We start from the raw sequence: 18,553 nt of genomic DNA on the forward strand, positions 1-18,553 counted from the left end.
GGCTCGGTGTTGAAGGAGATGGAGAAGCCGTGCCTCGCGTGGCCTGTGGTGTGAGGAGATGGGCCTGGGGCAGAGCGGAGGCAGCAGAGGATGGAGAGGAGGGAAGCAGGCCCTTGGGCTCGGGTGCACGGCTTGCTGCTCCCTGTCTCTTCACCTGCAGCTCGTCCGGGGAGGGAGGCTTCCTGCAGGGATCAGCAGCGGGATTTGGGATGCTGTCTGCTCCTGGGAAGAGGCTCTGAAGCAGTAGGAAGAGGTGCAGGGGCTTTGGTTGAGAGACCAGCCTTCAAACGTTGATGTAGCAAGAAACTTCAGGGGCTAAACGGGAAGAGGGGTTCACGTGTGAACCATGGGGAGACTTTTGGAGTAGGTCGGAGGGATCAGTGCGTGAGCAAAGCCTTTAGCTCTGTGTTCGGGCAACACAGCAGGTCCTGGGCTGTGATGGAAAGCCTTAAGGGATACGGTAATTAAGAAAAGTAGCTAATAACTAAGTCATAAAAATAATAAGTGTTTTACCAGCTCCATGGTGTATAGGCAGGCAGCAGGGAATGTGGGTCACACAGCCTGAGTGGCTGAGCCAGGAGTAAAGTCTGTGTGTGTTAGTGCCCTGGGCTGCTCCGTGCGCACCAGCCTGTGGCTCTTTTCTCCAGCAGAGCTTGGGGTGGGAAAGGGCCTCTGTTTTAGCTGGAAGACCTCAGCTCAAAGGCTAATCCCGTTCTGCTGTTTGCCTTTGCCAGGTGCAAGTTCTTCAGCCTCACGGAAACCCCAGAGGACTACACCATCATCGTGGATGAAGAGGGCTTCCTAGGTAGGTGTCAGCGTGCGCCGCTCTGGCACCCGACCCGTGGGGAGGAGGAGGAGGAGGTGTCAGTCCTTGGCGAGATCATAAGGCAGGGTGTTTGTAAAACAGCTCTGTTTGTCACTGCTCGTGGTGCAGCTACGGAAGGTGCTTTGATCACTTAAGCACGCTGTCTGTGCTGCTGTGCTGTACAAGGCGTCTCGCACGCAGAATATGAATGTGTTTTAATGCCAGGAGGAGAAGACACACAAGTCTTAAAGAGCAGCTTAAGCATATTTTAAAAAGCAAAACCATCTGCATATTATTATGTTAAAATGAGCTGGCCTTTGTTCCCAAGCCTCTATGAGCACACCACATCTTGCACCTCCAGCTTGTTCCTCTGATCTCCCCTTTTATAAGGAGAACTTGAGGATGAGCACTTGGTATCAGCCCCACACCCGTCGCAGCACTGCAGAGTTGTGAATCAGCTCTGACTTGTCACCAAAAGCTGTGATTTATCCCTGTTTTCACACCCATCTCAGTCCAGACTGTGTGCCACCAATGCCCACGGTGGCTGAAGGTCTCTCTCTGCCAGCATCCAAGGTGGAGCCGGGTGGTTATGCACCAAAGAAGGCTCTTGGGAGCTGCAGATGCTTGGTGTCGGGCAAGTGTGGATGGAGAGAATAGTTTGGCTTTGCGGATGGAAATAGTTTGTAATAACATTTATCATGTGGGGAGGTTTTGTTTGTAGCAGTGTTATTGAGGTAGTGGAATGAGGAAGTGTTGTGCAGCTATTATTATTTTTGTTCAATTGCTGCTTTCTGTGGTTGGAATTCAAAGACTACACATTTTACCGGTTTGGAGAAAATTCATTAAAATATGAAAAAGAAGAATTTAATTCCTGAATAGGAATTAACTGCCAAGTAGCTACTTGAGACACTGTAAAATTCAATGGTTCTGTGATACCATGATCCTAAAGAGAAAATTAGGAACTATACCATCTTTATTCAGTACAGATCCAAAATTTTATAATCAATACCATTGCTGAATTATTTCCCCTTCTGTTTCAGGAGTACTCATAAACATAGAATAAATTATTACATTTTGGAATACTATAATGGTGGCTTAAACATTTTCCTAAAATAATCACTATGTTGACAATAGGTGGATGGATCTTGAGAGCTATTGCTGTTTGGGAGTTGCAGGGTTTGCTTGGAAGTGGAAGTCATGTGTTCTGGTTTTGTTCCCAAAAGATGTGAAGACTTATGATCCTGCTGCCAGAATGTCCCTTGTTGCATTTGTTCAGGTGGCATATGCATGAACGTTTTATTGCTACTGTTGATAGTATTGGCTTTTCTATTACGGGTGTTAGCTGGGTGAGAGGAATTCAAATTTGGTCTCCCTATTATAGTAGGATGCAAAACCTACTTCTAAGAGCTTAATTATAACAGAGAAGTCACCAAAGGAGGAGATTATTTTTTTTTCCCAAGGACTGCAGCATGTGGCAGAGCAAGAAATCCAGAGATTCCCCTCCTCGGGAGGGAGTCTGCATCACTGAAGCTGTGCTGTCCATGTGGATTTGCTCACCTCCAGTGTCATATTAATGCTGTGATATCCGTGGGGCTCACTTCTCTGCCCAACTGGCACAAGGTAGATCCCTCAGTTCAGTCACTGGTGGCAAATCTGTATTGCCACCACCCCTGCACAGCCTCTAGCGTTACCAGGCCATGCTGCCGTTTGTCCCTCTGGAAATGATTCCAGCTTGAAACAAAGGTAAGCTCAAACAGAGGTTTTGCTCATCAGTAGTGGGGGTTTTGTTGCACTGTGTGCCAGTGGTTGTACTTAGAGCGAATCCTGGGTCCTTGTCCTCGTGTCCTCGAGGAACTGCATGTCCTGCTGCTGCCCCAGGTTTGCTCTGTGAACCAGGCAGTGCTGCCGCACTCCAAAGCAGCAGTCCTCTCTGCTTGCACCCTTTTGACTTTGTTATCTTGGTTCTCATGTGCGTGAGAATTTATTGCTGGTAGTTACAGTACCCACGTAGCTTCTGTTGGCTTATGGTTTTGACAGCGTGTAGCATCCCTTTTGTCAAATGCACAGCGTGCAGTTGGAGTGTTAAAGCGGAGATTTGCAGGAGTAATGGTCATCTTCCAGGCAATGCAGGGGAAGGAGGGAAGGAAGCAGGGCACTGAAGTCGGGTGCAGAACCCAGCATGAGTAGTAGTGTCACAGAACCGACAGCTTCATCACCTTATCTTTGCTGGTGAGTGAAAGACTTCTGCTGGCAAGACTCGTGTTAGGAGAGTTTGAATAATTCAGAGGACACAACCACGTTCCCTCAGGGACTGTGTCCAGCCAAACCTCTTCTTTCTGAATTGTCACCACCCCATCCAAAGCTTCTTTCTCAGGGTTAGCCCTGCTGGGATATCCCCACTGTTGTTCCATCCCTGTTTCTCATTTCCACGTGCTGCAAAGTTTTCCATGGTCTGGAGGAATTCAGGATCTAAGTGTGAAAGAGCTTTCCTTCGCTCCCTGCTTCCCCTCACCCTCTGGCTGTAAGCCTCTGAGCAGGAGGAATCTCCCTCTGCCTTCACATACAAAGTGCAATCAGCCCATGGACTCGGAGAGGATCCAAACCTGTACGAGCTGCAGCATCCCACCTCCTTGCAGAGCAGTACCAAGCATCCCTGCCGCAAGTGGATCAGCTGCCTCCTGGCCTTACTGGAGAAGCACTGGGTTCAGTTCCAGAATTGCAGGGCAAGTTCACCTTTGGTGAGCAGTGTCAGTTGCAAGTCCATCAGCAAGAAGATTTTTGTTTTTCTTCCTCTCCAGGTAATTTTTCTTCTTGCAAGGCTTAACAAACTTGATTCAAGTTTCTGAAGGGTAGGCATTTCTGTAACGAAAATTGGGACTTTTCTCTCTCAGGAGCTGATACAAATTTTTGCCATGGCAGCAGTGAGAGGATTGCCCTGGTACCTCGAGTCAGCCAGGCCTCTTGTTCTGCACGGCACAAACAGTACTGCAGGGAGAAGAATAGGCTGGAGAAATACTGGCACTTTCAGCAATCCTTGAGGTTAACACTTCAAGCATACTGACATGTAGTAATCATTCTTAACTGTTTTGTCAAAAAATAATCCTCAGGCTTGTTTCCCTGAGAGAAGCAAGTGAGCTGGGCTGGGAAAGAAGTCATTACTTCTCCCCAGAAAACGTCTGCAGTGCAAAGCTGTAACCTGCTTAAGCATTCATCATGCTGGAAGGGAATGGCCACAGCCTAATTCTTTGCTTTAATTCCCTGGCACTGAGGTGAGGATTAGATCTGCACAGAACCTCGTTTGTTCCAGGCACCGTTTCTTGGGCTTTGGCCTGTTAATGGGGAAGAATTTTATTCAGCGAAATGACATGGGGACCGTGCACAGAAGGCTCTTTTCCTGGCTGATGCTGAGATGAATTAGCAGAAGGAGCTTGGCCGTGGGCCCTCCTGTGTGAGGACAAGTGGCTCGGCTGCTGGGCTGCGTGGACAGCCATGTAAAATCCTTGCGTTTATCACCTGCCGCGCAGCCAGCACGTGGCAGAAAAGTCAAGTGGCTGCTGCTTCCTTATGTGCAGGAATATTTGTGTTTCATTTGCTTTTTTCCCCAGGTTTGGCCGAAAGCAGGAGCTACCTATGCATGGTGCAGATACTATCATAGCCCCTGTGCTCCCTGTGCAGTCTGTCCCCCTTGCAGCCTCCCTCCATCATCACGGGTTTCAGTTGTCTCACACAGTGAAAGCAAAGCACACCTGGAGATAGCCTCTGAAACCCTCTGTACGTGCACTGGGCAATAGGTGCTGGCATTGTGGTGCTATCCTGGAGGTGCCACCTGGATAAAATGATGGGTTTGGGGCGGTGATAGTGGCAGCGTTCCTCCAGTGGCATTCCCAGCATCTGTAACTTGTATCCAGAGGACCTTTTACTGGGGGGAAAAGGGCATTATGGGTGTGTGGTTTATCTCTTTTCTGATCCCAGTGTCTTCAGCTGGTTTGTTTGCAGATTTGTTCTTCCTTTTTTTTTTTTTTTTCTTCCCCTGGAAGTCCATTTCTAGGTTTAGAGATAGTTCTGCTTGCGTAGCTCAGCGAAGAGCCGTTCATCTAGCCCCCTGTTTTGCATTGTTTGTCTAATTGTACAGCACAGTGTGAAAGGAAGAATTAATGCTCTCCCTCGGCCACCTGCGTTCTCTATAAGCCATAGGAAGGAAGAGCCCACCTGGTGTCACCTGTATAAGTTGGTCCAGTTGTGTGGATGTGACAGATGTCTATGGCTTACCTTCAGATTTTTTATTTTTTCTGTATCCATTGCATCTGCTTGAAACAAAGCTGGGGGTTTGCAAAGACCTTTCCAGAACGACCACCACAGGGCCCTGGCTCTGTGCTAGGGCAGAAGGAGCTCCTCTATAACATCTCTGGGGCAAGACAGTCACTGCACCTAGAAGGCAACAAGCTCTTGTTTCTGAGTTTCTGCCCCATTCATGATGGAAAACGAAGTCCCCCTTTTTGACACCTCTTCAAGGGCAGCATGTGGGGTTTGAAGGCGTCTTTCCCCATTGCAGGGAGAGCACTGAGCCTGTTGCTGCCTTGACCCAGCCTCCTCTGTGACCTTGGCAGCTGTTGAGTTGCTCCATGAACATCTGCATAAAAGGGTTTTGTGACAGTCTGTCACAAAGGAGGCCCTTCCATGCAGTTTTTCTCTGCAGGCACTGAACTTAAAAAGTGTCAGAGAAGGGGAAAAGAAATAAAATACTGAGGTTAAGGGAGGAGTGAATCCCTGTGGTTTCTGGGCTGGCAAACATGCTTCTTCCAGTTTCAGGGAATTGAGGGTGAGTAGGGGAATGCAGCACTTTGTGCTCTGGGCTTCTGTCTCCCCGACCCAGCCAGCCCTTTCATGTTGGTCACTGCCAGTAGCAGACTTTGGTCCTGACTGATCTCTTCTGGATGGGAACCAGGGGAAGGATACTTGGATTTCAGTACTGAAGCAGCAGGGGGAAAACACCTCCTTTGGTGCAGATACCCTGTGTAAGTGTAGAGCAAGGCTGTCAGTCTCCCCACACGTGGGTTCATCTCCAAGTGGAGGTGGCAGTCCTTCCTTCAACCTTCTTGGGCTGCCTGATGTGGGTGGTGACTTCCCTAAGGCCAGAAATCCGTGTATTTACACAGCTTCCAGAAGGAGGAGGCTCCTAATCTCAGACCTCACAGTAAATTGCCCAGTGCGTTAAGAATAATGGAACTATTTGAAAAGCCCTGACTGGTTAGAGTGGCAGAGAGATTTTGTCAGAATTCTTAAAACGTTGACCTCATTCTAATAAAAAGAAAGGATAAAAAGAAAAAAAAGCCCCCCTGCTGGCAGTGCTTTGTTTTGATAACCATCATCCTCAGACAACCTGTTCCCTATCTGACCTTGGACTCAGGACCATCATATACTTTAGTACCACGTTGATTCCCTTTTTCAATAACATCAAAATGGTAAATTGCTTTCAGTATCCTCTCTCTCATCCTGTATATAAAATGGGCAAGAAATCAGCTTATAAATAAGTGCAAGCACAGAACCCATCTAGCTGGGAGCAATCTGTAACTTTATTTAAAGATACTCGGGGAAGCAAGCTATTAGATGCACCTGTGTGTTGTTTTTTTTTGAATATTTCTCCTGTAACTATTTCTCCTTTAATTTTTTATTGCCCAGTGACTAGGCCTTTGTATCTCAGGCATGGTGGCTTAATTTGCTTGCTGACATTTATAGCGCTGAATTCCTTCCCCTGGACCGCCAGGAGAGCCGGCTGGTTGCTAGGCAGAAGATGTTTTTCTCTATTAAACACGTGCACAATCACTCTCCTTTGGATCTCCGTATTGGCCAGACTATACTGTGTCTGTGGTTTTCAGTTTTTTTTAAGTAATGTGGTATTAATGACCTAAATACAAATTAAAAACACGGGGATTTGACTATGGGCTAATGAGGGATATGTGCTTGCTCAGAAGGGTTTTTGCTGCAGTGCATGTGTGTCAGGGTAGATCAATATGCATGTTGGGGGGCTGTGCTGATGTGGGATTTCTGCCCCCTCCTGAGAGGCGGTGAGGTTTGGTACTTAAATCTTTTGGGGGAAGGGAGGATGAGAAATCTGTAATATTCCAAGGTCTGGTTTGTGTCACCTGGGTAAAGGAGCACTTCAGCTTCTCCTTAGTGCTGACATGTGAGTGGGTTTGCAAATCTTGATCGCACATATTATTCCTTATGTTTGTAACCTGCCACATAAAGACTTTTGGTCCAGTTTCTCTACTCCTATTTAAAGAAATACTGCATAAATAAGACATATTTTTCACTGTTTCTTCCTGTAGATGGGTGTGTATCAATATCTATTTTTGTTTCACAGCCCGTGGTGAGAAAGCCCAGACATCTCTTCCTGAACCACTTGACTGGCCATGATTTCCTCCTTTAAATTTATTACATCTTGGCTGCTTCCTAACACTTTCCAATCTGAGACAGATGAGTAGATGGATACCATGGCTTGCTCTTATCAAGCCGCTCTTATAAATGCAGGACCTAAAAAACGCTTTTCTGGCTGAAACAATGGAATGATTCACTGAAATTTTCGGTTGATCTCTAAAAGCAAGATACAGCTCAACAGAGATGTAGCAGCCCTATATATGTTCATGTATATTTTAGGCAGGACTTAAGGGGAGTTGGTTAATTAGGTTGATTGCCTGTGTCTGGAGCTAATCATAGTCTGTTGGCTTGGTGGAGACAAGCCAGGGCAGCAAATGGTGCACCCCGTGGCCAGGAAGGGACAAGGCTGAATGTAGCTTGTAAAACTTTTTGAGCATTTGTATATTGAAATACTGGTAAAACTGCAATTTGTCATTTTTTTTTCTGTGCTTCCTAAGTGTTGTTTTTTCTTTATAGAGCACTCTGTGAGAGATGAGGAAGTGCTGTTACCCCCCACCACAGGTCAGGAACTGAAGCACAGAGAGAGCTGAGTATCTTTCCCAAGAGGGATCGGTGATATGGCAGTGAAATACTCCTTTTCCTAAGATTGAAAGCATCCAACCCTCAGCTCCCAAACTCTGCTATTAAGTTAGACCACGCCATAAGTTTCAAGCCTCACTTCTCTCAGGTTCATCACCTGATGAGGTACTGGACTTCCCACCTTGGCATCCCCTTCATAAGTACTGTGACCTTAATCTAGAAACGATGAGCCTACAATAACCATACTACAACACATGAAGAAGGGATAATCTTTCTTTTCCATGTTGAGCTGACAGCAACACATTGGCCAGCCATCATCTTCGCCCTGTGTCTGTCAGGCCAAGGTCCTGTATCTTCAGGGTTTGTGGAAGGGCTGCCCGCTGGGGAAACCTTTCTGCAGCGAGAGCCTTTGCTGCTGCAGTTGCAGGGTGAAGGGACAAGGAGTTGGAGTTCAAGTCCCCAGGTCTGCTGCAGGCTTCTCTCTTTGACCTTGGACAAGTCTCTCATTGTGTCTCAGTTTCCTCATCTGAAAAACAGGGATAATCCTATTAAATCACCTAGTAACAGGCTTTATAATGATTAATTAGTAAACATGTGGAAATGCTTTGATAGTGTAACAGGCAAGGGCCGTGATAAATAATAATTGAGGTAGCTTCTGTCCCAAGGGATTCACAAAGCCTTTTACAATGGGTACACTTGCAGACCTACTGAATAAATCACCCCCACGGTGGAACAGATTGGAGATTATGGTGGAAAGAGCACCCTTTTATGAAAAAAAAAAAAAAAAAAAAAAGTTCCATAATCTTTTTTAAAATCTTGTGTCTTAGTGTTTAATCTTGCTCAGGATTAAGTCATACAGCCTCAAGGTTACAGTCATACAACTGTTAGGAATTCGTGGCTACATCTTCCAGTCTTGTTTGAAATGTAATTATTTGCACTGCTCTGTCAGCCCGGTGAAATATCATCTGAAATGCAATTTAAAAAAAGGAAGGGAAGAAAAAAATACCTCCTTGTGCTGTTTTACTTGAAAATAGAAAAGAATTGAAAACATGAGTCTATCCGCATTGGTTTCCTTTTTTTTTTGGTTGTCTTTTCTTTTCTAAATTCTCGTTTTTTCAGCAGCAGGCACTGCTTGCTTCCCCTTGCTGGTGGGAACCTGAGCCCTCTGCATGTGTCGGGGCTGGGTCCTCCCCACCCCTGGCTCACAGATTCTGCGAGCAAAGCCCTTGCCAATAGATTTTGAAATACGGGGATCTTTTTATTTTTGTATTTTTTTGTCAGGAAGTGGGAAATGTGCTGATTTCTGCAGTTCCTGTAGCCTGATCACCAGAGACATAGTCCTCGGGTCTTTCAGCCCGTGGAGCCTGTGTGCTTGTGAAGCCACCGAGTGCTGCAGGCAGGCTGGTGGCCTCGTGGCTGGGAGCAGAGAGCCGTGCTCGGCAGGTTGGGGACATCTTGGTCATGGCACAGGGCGGGCATCGAAGTGTACTCAGGAGGAATTGCTGGGCAGGGGGGCAGATAGACCCGTGTCCATGCTCTGGACACGTTTAGAGCCAAACTTTTTCATCTGTCATTGCTTACCATTAAAAAAAAGCCAATTTCTTCTCCTTTCTTCCATCTCACAAGCAGACTCCAGCTCACAGAGCTCAGATCTGGTTTTGATTTTCCAGGTTTGCTCATTATTAGCGGTGCGTTATCCCGTGAAGAGGAAGGAAGAGAGCAGCCTGATTTCCTGAGAGCAGGCTGGAGCCTAACCTGGATTTGTCTTCCTAACTCGGTTCTCCAGCGAGGGTGGACATAATGATTATTTTTGGAATTCACCTTGCCATGTTCTGCACTTTTAGCCAAACATAATAACGATGCTTTGTTTTTAGAGTGCATTCATACTTCCCGTCCTATGATACCCCTGTGAGGTAAGAATTTTCTCCAACATATGAGGAAACTGATACACAAAGGAGACTGAGCGACTTGTTTAACATACACATTTTGTGGGACGGTTCAGTTTTTGCCTGAACTTTGAGCCCAGATTTCCTTCCAGGTGTCTGCATTTTAAAATTGGACATCACCTACCATTGTATCCCAAGGATTTGAGTATCTCTTCTAAGACAATGCTGTAAAAACTTGATTTTCCAGTGACCCTCCTGGCAGTCTGTAGCCAGTCACTTGCCCCTCCCCTGCTTGCAGCCAGGTGGGAAGGGTGCTACCACACCATAACTTGCATTATGACTCAGTTTCCTCGTGCAGTGCAATTTGTTGCTAAATCCGTGTCTGGCCTGGCCAGGCCTCCTCGCTCTTCTGCTGCTATCAGAGTTGTTTCTCACGGCAGAAATCACAGGCCGTACACACATTTTCCAAAATGGACGTTTCTGTGCGTTTCACCTGATATTGCCAGTCCCATTGGAAATGCATTCCTCCTTTGTGTTTAATTTTTTAAAAAGCCACTACGTAAGTATAACCAGCTTAATTTTTAGATTGCTGTCAAAGTTTAAAGTTACAGGGATTGCAAGAGGAGAATTGATTGAAAATGAGATGAAAGCAGGGCTTTCTGTGTAAGCGTTTCCTTTTATCAGTCCTTGATTGCTCTTAGTGGACCCTTGTATGAAGGTCTTTCCTCAGGATGTGCTGATTATTTAAGTGGAGAGAAGGCAGTGTCTGTGCATACATATGGATTCACAAGTTCCCAATCTCTAAACAGCTACGACATCAGCCACTCCAGAAGGACCAGTATCATGTTATCCTGTGGCATGATAGAAGAGGGTAGGTGCATGCCCTAGTTACATGTTCAGTCCCTTGGAAAGCAGAGAAGCTACTTGTCAGAGTCAGGATTTCAGAGCTGGGCTCTGTGTTTGTACAGCTTCATTTAATTCCAAGTTACCCTTGGGTTATTTAATTTCCTGACAGCTGCAAAAACAGTGTTCTCAGATAACAATAGCCTCTAATTAGGCAATGTGCCTAAAATGGTAGAATGTTTTATTTGACCATGGCACTAATATTTTGCATGCAGCTTACACATGAGAAAGTTGAACAAGTTGCATTTCCAGCTTCCCTTGGCAGAGACGTGTCTATCTTGTGATACTCAGTGCATAATGCTAAAGGCATGCCCGCTCTTCTTCTACCCCTGTGGTTAAAACACTTCTCATCTCCTTTAGGCTGTGTCATCAGTAAATCTGTCTTTCAGCTGCAACCACCTTCCAGAAATATGTTTTATCAGCACAGCGAGACTAACAGGACTTGCACAGCTGAGGACGTGAAGCATTTTAGAGACACACAGGCACCAAGAGAGCATGTGAGATTTACCTGTAGTGGAAGGTTGTAGCTTCTTGGGGGTTATATCACAGTGCAGAGTTCCCCATATGTTGCTTTTATGTCTCACGCACTTAGTACACAATCAGGCAATGATAGAAATAATCATACAAGTCAATTCTTCTTCCAAATCATTTATTCAATTTGGAAAGGGTGTTAGCGTCAGGTTATGTTAATTAGATCCTGAATCATGATTTGTGCTTACAGAAGCTTTATGCACTGAGCTGTACAAATTGATGTTTTCTGAATTCTCTCCTGTGATAGTGTTTGTTCAGGAGTCCTCTTCCTCTAACTCTTAAGATTATCTTGAAGTCTTGAATCCAAAATATATATTTTTTAAAATTTTCACTGTTTTTACTCTATTCTAATTCATTCCAGAGCTTGAAATTCTGATAATTCCCAAACCAAGTCCTCATCATTGCAGTCCTGTAAGCATTTTATTTAAGCTGCCATTCAAATAACCATGATGCGAAATTGCAGTTCCTGACGTATTGGATACCTATTTAAGTCTTGCAACTTTAATGAGTTGCTTACTAATCTGCAGTCAGAGCTTTCAGCTGAGCAGTCTTTACACCCACGTCCTGCACCATGAACCAGAGGGCTCTCTTTGAAGGGGGCTTCTGGTATGGATTCTGCATGTCCATTTCCTTTTAGGTGACTGATACCCTACTCTGGCACAATAATGCGATGAGAGAGGCATTGCCACATCAACTGCAATGTATAATAACAGTGAAAACCTGTTGTCTACGTTAATCTGCACTAATCCTGTTCTGTTGAGACACTGATGTATCTCAGAAAACTGGGGGTGTCAGCTCAGGTTTGCTTTTGGCTAAAGAGTATTGCCCATGGGGTGGATGTCCTCTGCATGATGTGTGCAAGGATAGGAGATAGGCCAGGAGGTTCCTATCCTCCCTTCCCTAGTAAGTTCATACAAATATGAACACTTAATGCTGCAGCCCCAGAAGATGAACAGAAAGAATCACAATAGATCTGGATTTATTCACAATAGATCTGGATTTATTCAAGTATATACAGCAAGTATATGTATGTCAGTCTGAATCACAGCGTTTTAAAAAGCCAACCTCCTGACTCAACAAACCTCATTGAGGTGTCAGATGTGGTTGGCAGCAGCTGACTTCCTTCAGAGTATCAGAAAAAAAAACAAGTTATTTTCCCTTTTCTTCCGTAATCCCTCTCCTAGCTCTTTGCATACCATCTAGGCAAAAGATGGTAGACATGTTACTAGTTCTCTTTGCATCAGTTTTGTCCATTTTCTCCTGGGTTTGCTCTTGCAATGTTCAACTGAAACATTTTCACTTTTATTTTGCAAGACTTACCAATCCCTCTTCAGTTCCAGCTTCCCCACTTCCATATTTATTGCGTTTCTAAAGCTGGAATGAACCATATTGCCACAGTCAGTCTGCATTTATTTTGAGTTGTTTGTGGAGTATGTGAAATCGAAGAGTTTCATAACATGAGAGGTGGCTTTGCGAGGGTCGGAGGTGCCAGGAGCACCGGGTGTGTGGCTGACGTGCCCTTGGAGGGTCCCCAAAAACCTGATTTCTTTATTTTTGTATATTGTACGTTGCTGAGCAGATTGTAAGCACTAAATAAACGGTAATCTCTGGAGTCCTGCTGAAGTAACCATGTCTGCGAGGTATTTATTTCACGGTTGTTTTTCTCTTCTGCTTCTCCGGGCTTGGGTAAAGTGTTTATTTACTGAAGCACTTTGAGCTGAACTTGCATAATTAAGAGTTGCCAATTTATATAATGCCTGTGTGTATATACCTATATTTGTGCATTTATGTGTATATATTTCTACAGGGCTATAGAAGGGGATTGAGTTAAATTATTTAAGCTGCTCTTTTAAAGAAACCTGTCCTTAAACTCTAGCTTAAAACTGCAATATTTATTGGAATTTCAAGCTTTGATATATCTACTGAGAGCATCTGCCAGGATCTAGCGGTCCAGGATCAACCCAAAGTTTTCCTTAGTTGGTGAATCAAGTAGCTCACAATAGCAGACATAAACATCCTTAAGTGAGAACAGTCCAAGGGAGGAGGGCATAGCCTGGAGCTGCCTGAGTACTGCTCTCAGACCACTGAAATCCCCAGTGATAGCAGATTTTAAGTTGGGTGAATTTGGGTGAATTAGGGTTTGGTTTGTTTGTCTGCTTGTTTTTTTGTTTTTAAAGTTAGGTCTGAGCATTTGGAGATCTGGGATGAGGACTTAGGTGGGTCATGGTGTGGATCGGCCCCTGGTGGATATCTGTTTTGGCATTTCAACCAGTGAACACGAAAATAAAACATTCTCTCAGACAAGCTCTCTGCTGTTTGCAGCAGACAGGAGTGCCTGCTCTGATGGATGTTTACCATGTCTCTATGCTCTAAACAGAGATCATTTTCCCCCCAGACAAATTCATTTTTAGAATTTGTGTAAACAAATTCTTGACCTAGATGAATATTGCAGCATGCCACAATGTGCCTGGTTGAGTGGCTTGTATGTACCTTTACAAGGAAATGTATTTGTGTGTCCAAGAATCAAGGACGATCCATGCCAGCTTCTCAGATTGCCTCCCAGTTGGATGAAAGGAAACCACAAACTGAAACCAGTTTGTTTTCAGAAGTACAACCTGCGTCTCATAAACACGAAGTTCAAAGCAGCTGCAGAGTATACTTTACCAACCCCAACAAAAAACTCTGCTGAGAACAGGAGGTTTAATAGCAATGCTCTTGGTGGAGCAGTGGCTGCACCTTTAAGGCATGTGCACCTGCTTAATTTTAAGCATATTAAGCACGTATGTTCTGCCACTGGGGCACCACAGTCATTCATGTGCCGAAGCCAAATGTGGATGAAATATCCGAAGCATCAGGGCCCCTACATGTGCAGCCTCACAGAAAAGCACGACTTTGGAGGAAGGGAAGGGGGTAGGAGGGAGCCCAGCTCTTCATGGTGGGGAGGAGGAGGACATGGGCAGAAGTTTTACTTGAGTAAAAGCCTCGCTGCTTGAATATGTCCGGCTTGGATTACATGGCAGGGGGAATTGATGGTCTGTTGGCAGGACAAAACTGGGTTTCAGACAGGGCTCTTCCATACGGCAGAGGAGATGCATGCTGCAGTGCTTGTGCAGGGCTCCGATAGCCCCTGCGGCATTTCAGGTTGTGCTTGGTGCCAACCCTCAGTCCTTCCCCAGGACTCATTCAGAAAGTTTCTGGAGGGAAATGTAGAATGAAAAAAAAAAAAAAAAAAAAAAAAAAGGCACCAAAAACGCTATTCTATAGAGATTCCTGTGGTTGGGTTTGGTATGTTTTTGATGGGTTGCCCTAAGTGGGGACGCTGTTGTCAGCTTTGATTAGTTGGGCTGCTGGCGCGGGGCACAGCCTGCTTCCTCGTTTGAGAATGGAAAGATGATGCTTGGAAAGCACTCAGTGGAAAATTGGGAAAAGAAAACGAATTAGACACTGCTTTTCATCTGCTGCTTTTCCTGCTTTTGAATTTTTCTGATTTCTTTTCCCTAGTGAGCTTGAGGCAGCTGGGCTGTGGTCCACGACCAGGTCTCCTAGCCTCTGCCACAGCGTACATAATAACAGCAATGTGGTCCAGGGAGCAACACGCCGAAATACTCGTGTGCTCAGCAAGTAGGTTTTTCCAAGCAGCCATTGCAGAACGTTCTAGGTGGCAAGAAGGGTTTTTAAAAGAGCACAGAAGGTACCTTATTTCCAAGTTGAGCCCATGGCAGGGGCTTCATGTGAGGGATTTCCCATATAGAAAAGTGCTGGTTTAATGAACAGTACATTAATGCGCAGACAGTCCCTGCAGGATAATAACAATGCATATTTCTGCAGCAGATAGGTGTGCTGTGATATGTTGTGTTTTTTCTCCCAGCTTGCTTCTTCAGTCCTTCAACAGCCAGGCTACCAGGAGGGACTCACGGATCAGAGAGTAAGCTTGATTTGGCCTTTTTCAATGGAGGCGAGTGTAACCAGGCAGCCCCTTGCCAGCCTGTGTCTGATTTGACTTGGTCTTCTCCGCTTTAGCCAAGGAGTGGGATAAGAGCTGGAGATGCTGCTGCATGTTGGGAGGGAGCTGGTGTGACTGCTGCAAACACGTAGTGTTTAGCGGGGTGGGGAGCACTTGGTAGAGAGGAGGCCCTTGTACTCAGAAATGCCAGAGAGAAATCGCGTGGAAAATTCTTTCAACTAATGGTCTGAAAAATATTCTGCAAAGGCTATTTTCTACCCTTACTTCTAATTACATCTTAAACATTAATAGCCTGAGCGACTGGAGAATCGCACACACTAATGTCACAGTTCACTTGGAGCAATTTGTTTTGTAAGATAATGAACTGTGTCAGCAAAAGTTGAAAACTTGTTATAGGTAGAGCCGATCGTACCGCCTCGTGCGAACTGCACCCGGTGCTTCCAGTAAAACACCCGAGGCCTTTGCCTGATTCCCTGCTGGATTTGGTAACCTGGGGTTGGGTTGTCCAGCAAGGGGACCTGACTTTGTTCTGCTTTTTAATTTAAACCATTCTTGGGAGCATCTTGGAAGGAAATGCTGCAAAACACTGACAGCCTTTTCTCTGAAAAGCTCCCGTGCTGTGGCAGGGGAGGTGTCTGTGCACCCGAAGACCCCTTCACCTGCCTTGTTAAAACCATTCAGCCCTGGTGCAGAGTTTTGCACTCTGGAGTTTTTCAAAGTGTCTGAAATGACACTGAGTCTGGGGTGTGTTTTCACAGGCTATAGTGTAGCTCGTGCCTGCTGTACTCCTGGGTTTGGGAGAGGTGAGAGGAAAGCCAGCTTTGTGCCCCTGCCTCTGTGCTGCGGGGGGGAGCAGGGCCCCTTGGGGTAGCAGTAAGGGAGGTTTCTGGCCCTGCTGTTAGCATCGTAATGCAGAGACAGAAGAAAGTTATAAACAGTGGGGGTGTAGGGTCAGGTGAGTGGGATTGGAAGCTGAGAGTGAGAGCAGCAGTGATGGAGATGAGGACAGGCTGCTGCTGGGGGGAACCTGGTGCTGGGGGGAATGGAGCATGGGACCCATTCCCCAGCTTTGGGCAGAAAGAGGGCACAGCTACAGTGGCAGTGCTCACGGCAGTGGACCTAAATGGGCTGGCTCTAAGGAGCAGTGAAGCTCTGATGCAGTTGCAGTTTTTCAGCAGTTTTCTGCGTGTAGGCCAGTACTTAACGCTGGTTTTGTTTCTGGGCATTTTGTTTTAACTAATATTAAAAACACCTGGGATTATTAATAGGGATGATGCCAAAATTCAGTTGGCCTGGGATGATTTACCTCCCCGTGTGTCTTCTCCATTGTGCAGATGATCAGTTGCAACCTTACAGGCTGCTGCTTGGATCCCAAACCCTGGAGTGCCCAAAGCTCCTGTGTTGGGGTGGCGTCTGGCTCAGGTGGTGACGGAGGCTGCTGCAAGTTGGAGACTAAATAAAGGAAATGGCAGGAGAAGAAAGAGTGGTTTCATGGTAAATAGGATGGTGACCCTGTCAGCTGATGATAACCACTGCTGGGCTGTCTCCTTCCTTCAGAGCGCTCAGTATTGCACCGCTGTAAACAACGTTTTTATGTGCAATATAAATCCTCAGCCGCTGTGCTGGCATGGGCTGATGTCCTGCAGGCTCCAGGGTGATGGTTTGTGAGCAGCCTTTTGCGAGGACCCCCTGTTTTTGCTTCCAGGTGTTTAATCCCCATGGATGTCAGCAGGACTTGGGCATGCCTGTCCGTGCTTTTCTGGTTGTGCAGCATCCTTGCGGGCTGAGCTGTCCCACTGGGGACTGGCTGCGAGCGGTGCAGTGCGATCCCTGAGCATCAGGGGATGCATTGCTTCCCAAGCATAGGTAATATCCCCCAAATTTCAGGCCATCATGGGATTCAGGAGTAAATTGTCCATACAGAGGAGCTCTGCAGATGTTAACCAGCTATATTGAGAAGGATCACCCTTTTCATTAAAGACATGTGTATAGGAAAGTTTTAAAAGGTTAATAAATGGTAAGTTTGTTATCGACAGTGAACGCGATGAGGCCAGCAGGTCAAGACATCGCTATCACCTGTATAAAGGGCCGTCTGTGCTGTGACAGCCCAGTGTTCAGGGTTTTCTTTCATCTTCACGATCAGTTGGGAGTCTTGGGACCAGAGAGTTGTCTCTGACTGTGTCTGGTTCAGAAGAAGTCCAGATTTGTTTACCCTAAGGAGGAGGTCATGCGAGTCCACGGCAGACACAACGGCTTTGTTCTGCGGGACGCTTTGCTTCTATGCCCCCTTTCATACCGTGCTGTCCCGTGGCGCTTCACAACAACAACAAGGCACAGCAGAGCTGCAGAAGTTAGCTATCCTCTTATTTATATTTTTAGGACCCAGGATTGGTGTCGCTCCGTACAAATCAGTGTTTAGCTGCTCCAGGGTAGCACTTGTGAAACAGGCTTGAAGGAGGTAGCCCGAAAAAAGGCAAGAGCCTCAGCTGAAGAGCATGCCGAGCAGTGGGGCTGCCAGCAGGGCTGTGTGCCCGTCTCCACCGATCAACTTGTTTGAGACAGGAGGGTAAAGCTGTGGAGCAAATGTTTCCGTCTGCAGTGCCTGTAAGCCTCCGTGTCTGGGGCATCCGTCATCTCTCTCGATCGGCTCTTTCAGGACCTACATTTATATGAAGATGCCTGTTTTATTTCTTCAGCAGCTTGCGCTGAGCTTCTGCTAAGTCCTGTCATGGGACTTTATTTGGCGTTTGATTCCCTGCAATGCACAGAGAAATTCCACTTTGCACTTCTCTGATCATGTCTGCAGAAATGAATTTAAAATATTCTTGTCTGTGCTTACCTCCTTTACTCTCCTAACACTTCTAGTGCTGTAAAGGCAGCCAGAATGCAGTTTGCTTATGTGCTTTGTCTTCCTGTGTCAGAATGAAATGTAAACTCTTGAGGGCAAGAACCATCTTTCTGAAACAAGCACATGGCTTCTCCTGGTGGCGTCTCATCCGCTCTATTAAAACTTGTATTAAAAACTTAGGTGGTACAGGTCTTTAAAACAAAACTATGTAATAAATCAAATTGCTCCCAGCTGGCGGAGCATGCTGAAGATACCAATGTCTGCTTTTCTGCTCACACTGTTCTTTTTTTTTTTTTTTTTTTTTAATTAGCACCTCTCTACGCAGGGTTTCCCTTCCCTGAGGGGTGAGCAGGTAGGAGCAGTGGTGCCCGCTCAGGAATCTGCCCTGAAAGCCCCCCTGGGTTACAAACCTCGCTTTTTGGAGGATCTCCAGAAGCTGCAGCAGTTACTGCGAGTCTGAATGCCCACCGTGGCTTTCAGAGAGCAGGGCTCTGGCTGTAAGAGAGGCCCGGGCACCAGTCTGCAGGTCTTCTGCACCTGCTAAGTGGTTCCTGCTTTTAGAGAGCTCAGATGAGCACTGTTTACCCATCTTCTTTCAGGCAGACCGATTTGAAAACCTCTTAACTGGCATTATTTTCCAAACCTCTCTATTCTTCTCC

General features: G+C 46.0%; 1 protein-coding gene across 1 annotated transcript in view; it reads left to right on the plus strand.

The window, feature by feature from the left end:
* The window catches only part of CASTOR2 (cytosolic arginine sensor for mTORC1 subunit 2), a 127,933-nt gene that overhangs the window by 64,066 nt on the left and 45,314 nt on the right, over positions 1-18,553 (plus strand). Inside the window, exon 2 of the mRNA XM_084299433.1 lies at positions 735-805. Within this exon, the coding sequence (XP_084155559.1) occupies positions 735-805 (71 nt within the window). The remainder of the gene's footprint in view (positions 1-734; positions 806-18,553) is intronic.

This window comes from Netta rufina (genome assembly GCF_964035555.1).
Source record: "Netta rufina genome assembly, chromosome: 21".
Taxonomy (NCBI): Eukaryota; Metazoa; Chordata; class Aves; order Anseriformes; family Anatidae; genus Netta; species Netta rufina.